At 30.7% G+C, this 13,160-nt stretch overlaps 1 protein-coding gene and 1 long non-coding RNA gene across 4 annotated transcripts in view; one reads left to right on the top strand and one right to left on the bottom strand.

Annotated features, from left to right (window-relative positions):
• LOC108752571 overlaps positions 1–650 on the bottom strand; it is a 1,481-nt gene extending 831 nt beyond the window's left edge. Inside the window, exons 1-2 of the long non-coding RNA XR_001939568.1 lie at positions 418–650; positions 219–313 (exon numbers count right to left, since the gene is read on the bottom strand). This is a non-coding gene — a long non-coding RNA (uncharacterized LOC108752571). The remainder of the gene's footprint in view (positions 1–218; positions 314–417) is intronic.
• LOC108752569 (glycogen synthase kinase-3 beta-like) overlaps positions 1–13,160 on the top strand; it is a 23,062-nt gene that overhangs the window by 2,801 nt on the left and 7,101 nt on the right. Inside the window, exons 2-8 of one of the 3 annotated variants that reach the window (XM_018493477.1) lie at positions 2,837–3,027; positions 3,396–3,479; positions 3,748–3,786; positions 4,602–4,712; positions 5,212–5,449; positions 5,875–6,068; positions 9,131–9,473. In XM_018493477.1, the coding sequence (XP_018348979.1) occupies positions 2,837–3,027; positions 3,396–3,479; positions 3,748–3,786; positions 4,602–4,712; positions 5,212–5,449; positions 5,875–6,068; positions 9,131–9,473 (1,200 nt within the window). Of the gene's footprint in view, positions 1–2,836; positions 3,028–3,395; positions 3,480–3,747; positions 3,787–4,601; positions 4,713–5,211; positions 5,450–5,874; positions 6,069–9,130; positions 10,013–13,160 lie in introns of those variants that run through there. The other 2 variants (XM_018493476.1, XM_018493478.1) reach the window with 2 other exon arrangements.

Genomic DNA, 13,160 nt, shown 5'->3' with positions numbered 1-13,160 from the left:
ATGATTTATCTGAAATTATTATATTATATTATATATATGTTATTTTCTATATTATTTGATCTTTATATTATTATTTATATCCATTTAGTTTTTCTAAACATATTCTTCTAGGATATCTTCTACACATCATGATTTAATTTAGCCGGTGAGACACACTCAGTATCTTGCCAATGTAGCGGCGCTTCGTAGAAACGCGACAAGATTTCTTTCAAACTTACTTCACTGTTCAATTCTCATGATAAACCGGCGGCAGGTACAAAATTTTCCTATTTGTTGTCGGTGGTAATCATGTGCCTCTCGCGTACGATGTAACCTACATTTCGAAACGAGTTGCTATTAAATCGTTTGTCTCATCTCGCCGTAATTAATGAACGATATATAAATTCCATGACTTATTATATCTACAATTAAACATACACAATTATAAGTGATTTCTATTATAAAGCCTATATATATACACCGAAGAATTTCTTAACTGATGCACATGGTGCAATACCTAAATTAAAGTATGTGAAATAAATTATACTTCTTTTCAACTTATTGCGCTAGTTTGCACGAGTTCAAAAAGTTCATCGATAAGGAATAGACTATTAATTATCTACAAAAAAAATTTTGCATTGGACATCAAAATTTAATTGATATTAATCTCACGAAATAGACAAAACAAATGATATGTTCGCAATCTTCAATCTCTAGTTGACAGTAAATAGTTGAAAATGTTACGAATAGGTCTGTTTTTTATTGCTGTATTCTTTGAACTGGTGCACATAGTGCAATAAGTTGAAATGAAATAAATATACATTTGTCTCACTTCAACTTACTTCACCGTGTGCACCAGTTCAGAGAGTGCTGCAATAAAAAATAAACCTAATATGTCAGAAGATAAGACAACATCCACGTGGAAAGTGATCGTTCGATGCATTCATAAATCGGAAGCCTCATACTCACCTTCGAACTCAAAAGAAGGTGATTCTTTATTTTATCAATTAATAAGATTCTCAATCAAAGATGTTCTAACTTTCTATCAATACCAAATATAATTTTTATAGAAATTAAGTTTATTTAACCTTTTTCTATTGTTAAAGTGACGATGAAGTTACATCATGTACATACAATCATTAGATTTAGGTTTTAAGTAAATCTATTGTCACACTTTTTATATTAAAACATATAATTATAATTATTATCCTGATATTAACCTTCAATAATTTGATTTTTTTATTACAAAGAATTTCTTATGTTTTGTTACTTAAATCTGTTGGTCATTTTTTTTTTACCTTATAAAGAGTAAAATATATGCCCTTCTATATATCATGTTTTATACTTTTTTTTATTATATTGATTAAGTAGGCAATATATCTTTGAATATTTATAATATTAAAGTACGATAGTTCTATAAACACTTTTAATATGATATTTATTAATTATATTACGATCACTTTGCCACATCTATGCAGTGTGAGCTATTTTAGATATCTCGTCTATGAGTCAACATTGTCTTATGACATTTGTAATGTGTTATTAAAATAATCTACGTACTTCCCGTACCCGTTTTTTAACAACAGATGAAAGATATTATGAAAAGTATGACGCAATTGAAAAATATGGATACTTTTAATAGCTAGGATAATTGTTAATAGTAAAAATTTTACTATGAAAATATGTATTTGCACGAGAGAGAGTATTTGCTCTTTTGAGAGAGTTTACATTGCAACGGTAGCAGAACCAGTTGTTTGCAATCATTTACATCGTTTGTTCAAACTCAAGGCTATTTTACACATATTCTAATAATTCTGATAATTCTCTCTCTCTCCCTCCCTCTCTCTCTCTCTCTCTCTCTCTCTCTCTCTCTCTCTCTCTGTGTGTGTGTGTGTGTGTGTGTGTGTGTGTGTGTGTGTGTGTGTGTGTGTGTGTGTGTGTGTGTGTGTGTGTGTGTGTGCGTGCGTGCGTGCGTGCGTGCGTGCGTGCGTGCGTGCGTGCGTGCGTGAGTGCGTGTATGTTGTATGTGATGACGAAAAATATTTTTCAATGTATTCGTACATATTCGTTCAATTTTATGTAAACCTATACACGTTTATTATTATTTTTTTGGACGATGAAAGGAATTGTCAACAGACTACTTTGCCTGAGTTCTCATTAAAGAATCTATTCGAGACATTAATGTTGGAGGTCATAAAATTGCCGAATAGTTGTGAATTGTAAATTCCGACAATTTCTTTGAATAATCTGTTTACATCACGCGATTATACTTTACGAGTTGCAAGGCTCGAAACTATTAGTAGTATAGCAAAAACAAATCAAGGATTAAGTTATTTCTGGTCGCCCAATTTCCAAGAATTACATGTTAAAATAGCGACGATTGTGGATCTGAGGTGTAATTTATATAGAACGCTTTCCAGACTTGTGACTTGTAACGATATATGTGTGCGTAATCTCTTTTTACATTTTTGCAAAATATAAAGTTCTCAGAGAGAAAATTGAAAAAGAGAGAGAAACATTTCACAAAATAATAATATAAAAATAGTTGATGTTGATATAATATACGTATTTTGTGTTCTTTATATTAATAAATTACATTTTGCAAAGCAATATGTTGCATTTTGTTATAAATGTTTTAAGACAATTATTGTTGATGTGAAGACAATTTTGCTTATTTAGATTTATGCGAAATAGGAGCATAAATAGAAGCGAAATAGAAGCTTTCTTCGATTCTAGAGGGTTCTGGGCGTTTTCTGCTTTTAGAGGAAGTTCGGTTTCCTACTTTTGTTTCTATTTCTTTTCCTGCACTGTGGTTTTTTCAAATTTGTTTCTATGGGTGGTGCAATGTACCCTGCAGGCAAGGATGGCAGCAAGGTAACGACTGTAGTAGCGACTCCTGGTGCTGGTCCGGATCGTCCTCAGGAAGTCGCGTACACCGATACCAAGGTCATAGGCAACGGCAGCTTTGGTGTGGTATACCAAGCGAAACTCTGCGACTCGGGAGAAATGGTTGCTATCAAGAAGGTTCTTCAGGATAAACGATTTAAGGTGAACATTTATACATTATGTCATTGACATAAATAATGAAGTATAAATAATAAAATAAAAATGTATATAGAACATAATAACAGCTATCATAAGTTAATAATTGCTAAATAATATATTGAAGAAACTTACTATTACATAATTATACTATGTTTTTGTTTCCGTTGTGTTTTATTTAATTTGATTTGATTTCATTTTATCTTTTTTTATTATTATTTTTATTATATATTTATGATTTTATTAAGTATTTTATCTTATTTTTGTTTTATACTTTTTATTTTAATTTATATCTTATTTTCTTATTTATTTCATTTATTTAATGAACGATGAGTATACTAATGAGTTGTAATAAAACTTTATATTTTTTCCAGAACAGGGAATTACAAATTATGCGACGCCTCGAACATTGCAACATTGTGAAACTCAAATATTTCTTTTATTCTAGTGGTGATAAGGTAACTATCTCATCTCCATCTTCCTTAAATTTTATGTGAAGATGAGTTCGCTATCTATTATTTAAGAGATATTTCAATAATTACATCAATCTATTAAAATTTGAAAAAATGATACGCAGTACGTAATTCAAATGACGATACAGCTTCTATTGATTAGCACGCAATTATCAATTTTATCATTATCGGATTGTTACGTAAATGACACGTTTCTATAATAAAACGAAAGATGTTCATTTAATGCATGCCACATTGTTATGTTATTTTATAGAACATCTTAACCGCGACTAATCCGGTTTTTCACGTTGACGTAAGTTGAAGTGCACCCAGTAGTAGTTTGTACGAGAATCTTCCTTTTGGCGAGAAAAAATCTCTAGGCGAATTATCGCTTCCACATAGGAACATCTTCACAATCGTATCATTCCTTCGAAACGTCATTATTTTAATGTCGATCTGGGTCCGATTAGATTACGCTGCTTCGCTAGTCTTGTTAGTACGTAATATTTCTGGAGACGTGTGTGATAAATGTTAATAACACCAGGGCATCGATGTGTGTGTCCAAGAGAAATAATAAAGATGAAATGTATAACTTAAATGATCCCACGGAGTATCCCACAATTTGCTATAATTATTTTACAATTTTAATCACAGATCCTGGTGGAACTTTAGTGTATTTTATTATAAATGCCAGGACCCTAATAACATGAAAAGAAGAAAGTTTTCGTGTATAGAGAGTGAATAAATAAATAAAATAATTATACTTCTATATATTATATAAATAACATAATTATAATCTAATAATTTTTTAATTATTGATTAACAGATCTATTTACAAAAATAAACGTGCAACGTTGAACTAGAAGATAAAAGAATAGATGATCAAAGATTGTGGAAATAGTTCCAAATTATTAAAAAATTGCTGTTAGATTAATTAGAGAGAATTTATTGTTGAAGTTCCAGTCACGCGCGAATTGCGGGACACTCTACATTCGAATACGTCGTCAATGTTTGGGTTTTGGAGTAGTGTGCCTTTGAGACGACAAATATTTGTAAACAGATCCTCGCTTGTTGAATGAAGGTTACATGCAATTTAATTTTCTTATTTCTTCTTTCTTTTTTTTTTAGAAGGACGAGGTTTATCTTAATCTAGTCCTGGAATACATACCCGAAACTGTGTACAAAGTCGCTCGACATTATAGCAAAAGCAAGCAGACGATACCAATCAGTTTCATCAAGGTGAGTTATTTTTTATTAGTTTTATAATTTTTAGTTATTTCTGAATTTATATTTATTATTATTTATATTTATTTATAACAAAAACAGAAATTATGTTTGTAAATCTATTTAATACTGTTTTTTAATTTACAATTAATTTTTAGAAGATGATCTCATGTTATAATATATAGTTCTGATTGCATAAAAAGGAAACATTCTTTTCATGCAATATTCAAGATCTAAGAATTTTTGAGATCACGAATTATGAATCTGAGATTTTAATTTACGAGATTTGTAGGTGTCAAAAATCCGTCATTTTAACTTTTTTATTATTCTGATCTCAGATTTGTAATCAGTTAGTTTCAAAAACTTAGAAATAACTTTAGAAAGAATTTGAAAAAAAATTTATAAAGATTTTTATAAAAATATAATAAAAAAATGTATTTTGTAAATTTAATCAGCTATATAGATAATAAATTTTCAGATATATAGATAATAATCTTTTCTTTGTTCTTTGCAGTTGTATATGTATCAACTGTTCCGTTCGTTGGCGTACATCCATTCGCTGGGTATTTGTCACAGGGATATTAAACCACAGAATTTGCTGCTAGATCCGGATACTGGTGTCTTGAAGCTATGCGATTTTGGTTCAGCTAAACACCTTGTGAAGGGCGAACCAAATGTGTCTTATATCTGCAGTCGCTACTATCGCGCACCTGAACTCATCTTTGGTGCTATTGACTACACTACAAAAATTGGTATGCTAAAAATCTTAATAACGATCTTTGTTTAACATAGCATATTTATGTCTATTCCTATAAATGTTAGTAAATTAATTTTAATTTTGGTTCAACTTCTTATCTTTTTCTAATAGAACTAGAAAATTCTTAATTAATCTACATTGTTGGCAACAGTTATAAGTTTGAAAGGAGTTTATCACTGACAGTACTATTTGTTTCTTTTTGACTTCTAATTTGGAATTTAAATATGTGTTCATAAAAATTATCCAACCCTGATAGATATTTAAATATTTTAATATTTAAAAAAAATCGTCGATAAATGTTGATAGCAAAATTTAATAAAAATACATTAATTCGTTTTCATTATATTTTATTATATTTTATTTTATTGTAAAATATGTAACGTTTCTTTTAATGTAACATTTTTCTCATTTCCTCGACAGATGTTTGGAGTGCAGGTTGTGTGCTAGCAGAACTACTGCTAGGTCAACCAATATTTCCCGGTGATAGCGGTGTCGATCAACTGGTAGAGATTATCAAAGTCCTCGGTACGCCTACGCGCGATCAGATACGTGAGATGAACCCCAACTACACTGAGTTCAAATTTCCACAAATTAAATCACATCCCTGGCAAAAGGTAGAGTCTATTATTTTATAATTCTTATAACTTTACACAAATTGTTATTAATACGTATTTATACCTGTGTATCCAGCGGGATATTTCATATATTTCTTCATCATGTGATTGTTTCATTTTGTTTCACACATATGTCTATTAACTTTGTGATTCGTTATATAAGTAATTGAAAAGCTCATTTTTGTTTTAAATTCATAATTTTAATAAAACAAATAATATAGAATATCTCTTTATCTTTGAACATATAAAATATATAAAATATTTTAAAACAGAAATGTAAATAAATATAGATTTTTTAGACAGGATAATAACAAAATAAAAAATAAGCTTTCCAGTTAACTTTGGAAATTAAAGGAGAAGGTAGAATCGAAATTGATGTACGTTTTATGAGGTTTTACATGCTTTTTTGTAGGAAGAGATTTTTTTTTTTATTTAAAATAGGATCGATGGCAATAACAATAGCGCCTCGATCAGTTGCCATTCATCAATACATGTCTCATGATTTGCAGTATATGCTTCAACGAATGAGTGAAACATCTATGTGTTCCATGGAGCACCAGAAGATTAGAGTAAGTGATTCGACTTGCAACAAATATTGTTCAATATGGCTAGCACAAACTTTCTCTATCTTGGCCCGTTGTACTAACATTCAAAATAACATCTAAACTTCGATATCCGAACGTGCGTGCAGAGTTATTCCCAGTCTTTAGTCATTACTTAAAAGAAAAGGAAAATAAAGAAAAGAATAGGCTTCAAGATTTCCTTTACAATCAGTTATATCTTTTTCATGTAACTCCTCATTGCCTAGTTTCATCTATTAACGACACTAATAATTTTTTATATTCGACTTCTTACATTTTACATTTATTATGGCGACTTAAAATAATTGAGAGTATCACTTACTCTGATATTCTGGTGGTATTTGAGACTTGCATTTGTCAAACTAGAAAGAATGAGTAACATATTGTGGTCTTTTGTGTCTGTTGCGCAGAGACTTAGAGCTTGAAGTCCGTGTTTATTTTAAATATACATATTCGTATTTAATTCATTATTGTATTGACATGGTATGTATACACACACATACACATACACACACACACACACACACACAAACACAAATATATATACAAAAGACAAAATATATAAGGAGTTGCATATGTATAAGCACATGTGTATATTTCCAGACTATATACATTTTTCTCTGTTTTTATTGGATATCTGTACTCTTATGGGGATATATCGCTCTAAATTGTGCAAATTACGGATGAGTATAAAATATGTTTTATAATGGAAAATTTTAGATCGATAAATTTTCAGTGTTAATATTAATGACCAATATCAATGTTATCTTTATTCATTGTCGATACAAAGTATTATCTTACTTTTAGTTCTCAGCAGGTATCATCCAAGTTTCTTAACCCTAGGACTACACATGATATATTTTTGTATATGTGTTACTGGATTTATTAAACTTATAGCATTTTTTGACAAAACTAATGCGCATTCAGTGTACTTCAAAGCCGTTGTACACAAATCGATATAAAGATGTACGTTCAATAAAAATATAGTAACGAATTAAACCGTGAAATATTCAATACATTTTATTGTGTTATTTGATAAAATACATATTGGGCATTTTATCAATTAAGATATTTTACTTTTATATTTAGATTAGAATAGTACAACAGCTTTAAGCGCACTGTGTGCGTGTACTAGTTCTGTTAATGAAAAACGTTATTAATGTATTATTTTTTGACGCAACTCTGATACAAATTTTTTTCAATAAAAAATATTTTTCAATAAATGTGTTTACATTAAAATACCAGATATCATGAAATAAGATTATAAAACTAAATTTCAAGTTTGTTAACTAAATTGTTAAATTAAATATTTAAAGGAAAAATTTCTAAGAATATTAGCAAATAGAAATTTTTACCGGGTTTCAAACGAACCCAGGTATAGTCCTAGGGTTGGACGCCATAAAATGAAATGTAAGAACTGAAATTTTTTATACAAAGTGACATAACTAAAATCATCCCATTATAAATTTTTCAATAACATATCATTTTTTATGTCTATCATGCAGAGAGTAGTGCTTAGAATCAATGTCTAATTTTTTTAAAGGGGGTTTTGTAGTGTAAAAAATTACGATAGCTACAAAATTTACGACACCTACTGAGATTTAAAACTGAAAATTAAAACTGGCAATTTACATGTCACTAACTTCTTGCTATCAATTTGTGCAATCTTCAACAATTCTACAACGCGCATGCGTTGTAGAATTGTTGAAGATTGCACAAATGTTTTGAAAACAAAATTATTAAAATAAAAATAAAAAATTTGATCCGTATTTGTATTGCTCTTCTGGTACAGCTGGTTGATCAGCGGTGAAGAAGCAAATAAATTTTAGTAGCATAATGGAAGTTAGTCTCATTCTTACATATTTACAATATTCCTATCTTAGAAATACAAATGTATAACACAGTATAATATGCATTATGGAAGAAATATCTAATTTTATATATCTGTCCTTCAACGTTGTCGTTGCGTAAGAATGTAGTCTATTTATGTAAGTCTATAGTATACCACACACTCAATTGACCACTGCTGATAAACTTTCTTATTTTACTTATAATTTTATTTATTAAGACATCTACTTTTTACATACTATTTTTATATCTTTTGTACTTTAAGAGATCAAAGAAATATTAGAAGTATTATTGATATGTCTCTATTTCTCAAAAAAACTCGATATATGTTGATCTTATCAATTAAATTAATCATATAATGCTACTAGAATTAATTAAACTTGCAAAGTCTCTTACATTTATTAAGCACCATTATTACAAATAAGTGTGCTACAAATGAAGGTCAGGATTTTCACTCTGTCAGTTCTTTAAATAAAGACTGACATTTTTATCTTCAAAAATTCCAACGAATATGTATAATAAAAATACAGTAATTTTTCATATTATCCAGGGAATATTTATCAGTACATTTAGCAATGAAAGAGAAAGAGCTGAGAATATAACTTTTTGTCATGAGCTTGATGATAATTGCAGGTGTTTAGGGCGCGCACACCGCCGGAAGCGATGGATCTAGTGGCACGGCTCTTGGAGTATACACCGTCGTTGCGCATGACACCGTTGCAAGCATGTGCGCATTCATTCTTCAATGAATTACGTGAACAAGGCACGCGGTTACCAAGCGGCCGTGAATTACCGCCGCTTTTCAATTTCACCGAGCATGAGCTGCGAATCCAGCCGATCCTCAACAGCATGCTGATACCCAAATACATGCAATCGGCCGCCGCCACCACCGGTACAGAGGGGAATCCCGGCGGGGGCGGCGGAGGCGGAGGTGGCGGCCAATCGGACGCTACGGGCGCCGCTGCCAGTGCTAGCGGTAATTCTAGTGATAATAGCGCCAATAATCCCAACACCACCACTAACACCACCGCTACCAACACGCAAAACACTGACCCCAGCCAATCGAACATGGCTTGAACCGCTTTATTCTATCTTCTATTTTTCTTTTCCTTTTTAACGTTATTAAAGAGTTGGGTTATGACGTTGTTACGATGGCATGACGAAGTAACCATCTTCTGACGAGGATGTCCACGTTGTAAATGCGATATACCGCATTGCGGAGTAAATAGATATAAGGTTTTCATCTTCTCTCTAGCGAGAAGTAGTGTAGTACTGCGACGCGATTCAGTGGAATTAAGGCTCTTATTAAAATTCATCTCCGTAGGTACCTCCGTAGGTAGGACCAGGGGATCCTAACTCTCTTTATCTTGACAAAAACGGAAGTTTGATGAATTCGTAATTTTTAGAGGACAGAGCGCCGTCAACTTATTTCTTTACCACTTACTGGCTTTTTTATTGCCAATAGTGGCTGGTTGACCAACTTCTGTAAATTAGATAGTCAAGTTTCTTCTATTTCAAGATTTATTTTGAATCTATTCTTTATGTATTTAAAGAAAAAATTGGTATTCTTACATAACAGGTATATAAATAGACGAATTTAAAAAAAAAGTAGAATATTGTCTAGTTTGCGAAACTATAATAACATTTCAGATTCATAAAGACGTTTCTGAAAAATTTTTTTTATTACATCCGTAGATTCCAATATACGTCACATCCTGTTTCTCATTAAATGAACTATTTTAGTTCGCTTTTCGAAGGGTGGAATCAAGCGGCGTTGAAATTCATTTTCTCTTTCCAAAGAGAGTTTGGAGCCTCTGTATAGTATCAAAAGATTTTACACGTTAAGATAGATTATGTTTTTCATATGTTATAATATGTATTTGCTAGAATAAATTTAGGAAACATGCCGAAAATTCTCGAGAAATACCTGTGAAACTAGATCTGTCACAAAATCCATATATGGGACATGTATAAATCATATAATATTAATTTATTTACAGAGGAGAAAGTTCAGAACTGTTTCGAATTTATTCTGTCAACTGCAAATTGTCACATGCGAAAAACTAATTCAATGTGCATGCGAAAAGAAATTTATGCTATTCTTTATTTCTGACATAAATCGATATTGTTACTAGGAGTCTTAATTCCGCTTCGTTGTTTTCGAATCGAATTTAATGTATATACATATACGTGTACGAACTTGTTTCTCTTTAACTTTAAATACCGCTGAATGCGTCTAATTAAAGGTAAACTAAGAGGATGTATAATCTAATGCGTCTATAGTGATGTCGTTTGCGTCATCATTTTATATTTTAAGACACTGCGGAATCGAAGCTCGACGAAAATATCGACTTGAAGTGATTGTGAATGCTAGTTGAAGGATGCTATGTTGTTTTTTGTAGATTAGAACGATGCAATTTGACAGCGAATGCTTAATTATACCCTATGTATATATAAAAAATAAAATTCTTTAACACAATGACTGCTATATTATATATTATATGCATCATTTATATGCAAATGACACTCTTGTTTCTATTATTAAAATACGACGGCAAATTTTCATAAGCTCTGTTGTGCAATGATATTCTATGACAAAGAAAGTGAGATAAAGAAAATATATTTGGTTTCCTAGAACTTATTTATGAAATTGAATGTCATTTATATATAAATGACGTGGCAGTCAATGTGTTAATTAACTGATAACGGTTAAATACATGACCCTAATTGAGTTAAAATACAGTCGAATGCCTGTGAACTCGTTAAGATTAAAAGAAAAGCATTTTATGTATTTTTCCTTCTGTCGGATTTTTCAATAGTATACAGAATGTCTGGTAATTAATGTGCCATCTTTCGCGGGCAAATAGGAAGAATTAAACTGAATAAAAGTCTTAACATTTTTCAAGTAATTGCTCAATAATGAGACATTAATAAAGAAATTTGCGAATGAGTACATCCGCGCGTGACAAAAGATCACAGTGTTGTATTATTTATTGTTTGTAGATTGTAAACGTTTCTTCTCATATCTTGTTGCACCCGCAATTATTGCGTGATATTGTCTTCGACTGTTTCTTGCCGAATTGCACACTGATTTGCGAGTAATTAATTTTTTAATTAATTACTCATATTATTAATTACTCAATTTCAAGTAATTAATTATTGAGAACCTTGTAAAAGGATGTTTGTACTCATTGTTGTACAAGTCATAGGATGACTTTACCTATCCATGAGGGATGCCACCCAGGGTAATTACCAGACACTCTATATATTGAATAAAAATGTATGTTCTTATCTGTTTTTTCATTGTAATGATTACATCAAATGATTACAGCAAATTATGAACAGTGAAAAAATTATGTGAAAAAAAATTATCTTTAAAGAATATTTAGTTAACAGTGTACCGGAGTTGATTATACAGATATTCGACTGTAACCATATTTAATTATGTCTAGGCGGTTCTAGACAGAGTCCGATATCTAGAACATTAACTTGAAAAAGTACAGATGTTTATTGAAAGAAGACCATCATACTGTTAAAGTAATTCGGCAACAAGAACAAATTACTTTATTGCTGAATTGACTTAAATGTGTGTACATACTAAATGTACATATATACTGGTTCCTCTTTAATCAACAATTGCTAAACACGATTCGAGTTGAAGACAAACTAAAACAATCTGTAATCAAATGTCTAGTAATTTATTAATTGCAAAATCAATTGAGAAAAACATCGATGACGATTGTAAAAAGATCATCGTGCTATCGACATCATTTAGGATATATATATATATATATATATACATATATATATATGTATGTATGTATGTATATATGTGTGTGTATATCGTTCCTTCTCTAACAACTGATAATTGCTAAACGTGACACTAGTTGAAGAAAAATTCAAAATAATTGCGTAATTTAATATCTAATATTATTTTAACGATAGAATGAGAAGGAAGAACAGAAACCGGTATAATTAAACATTTAGACTTAAATTATTTATATTCGTGAATATACATAAAATGGTAATTTTCTTCAAATTTTTTCTTATGGAAAATTGTACTCATCGAAATTATACCGGTTTCAAATTATATATAACGTTATTGCAAAGTTTGGCTTGAGAGAAGGAAAGTAAAAATTGGAAATGTACTATAACATTCTCGATTCATAACATGAGTTTCATTAAGCCGGACTGTATTTCTTCAAGATTTCAGTCAAACCGTAGACATCGCATAGTACAGAACAATATAACAATGAATATGGTTATCGAGCGATAGTATCAATAGTAATTGATGTTCGCAAATCATCTCGACTGATATCATCTTGTAGGCAAATGATCATGGAAGGGATACTCTATATTTTGTGTTCAGATTTTTAACGGATTTCTTCCGTTAATAACTACTATTGATAAAGAGAGATACTTGAAATATGTTTCAATATATGTACAAAAATGTCTCGGATAGAAAAACTAATCGACTTGCCGCACACTAAACGCGCTGTCGTAGTTGAAGAGAATGCTAGCTAACAAATTCGTGTTTCTTGCCGGAGCATTTAGTGAAAAGACAGATATTAATTAATGCCTATATCAGCCATACCTCGGCTCTTAAAATTGTTATCCCTAAATACTGTCGCTATATACTATGATTTTTCTCGGTTTTTTGGCT

Source organism: Trachymyrmex septentrionalis, unplaced genomic scaffold, assembly GCF_001594115.1.
Source record: "Trachymyrmex septentrionalis isolate Tsep2-gDNA-1 unplaced genomic scaffold, Tsep1.0 scaffold60, whole genome shotgun sequence".
NCBI classification, from domain to species: domain Eukaryota; kingdom Metazoa; phylum Arthropoda; class Insecta; order Hymenoptera; family Formicidae; genus Trachymyrmex; species Trachymyrmex septentrionalis.
The sequence above is the reverse complement of the archived record's forward strand: the minus strand, read 5'-3'. Positions and strand labels throughout refer to the sequence as shown.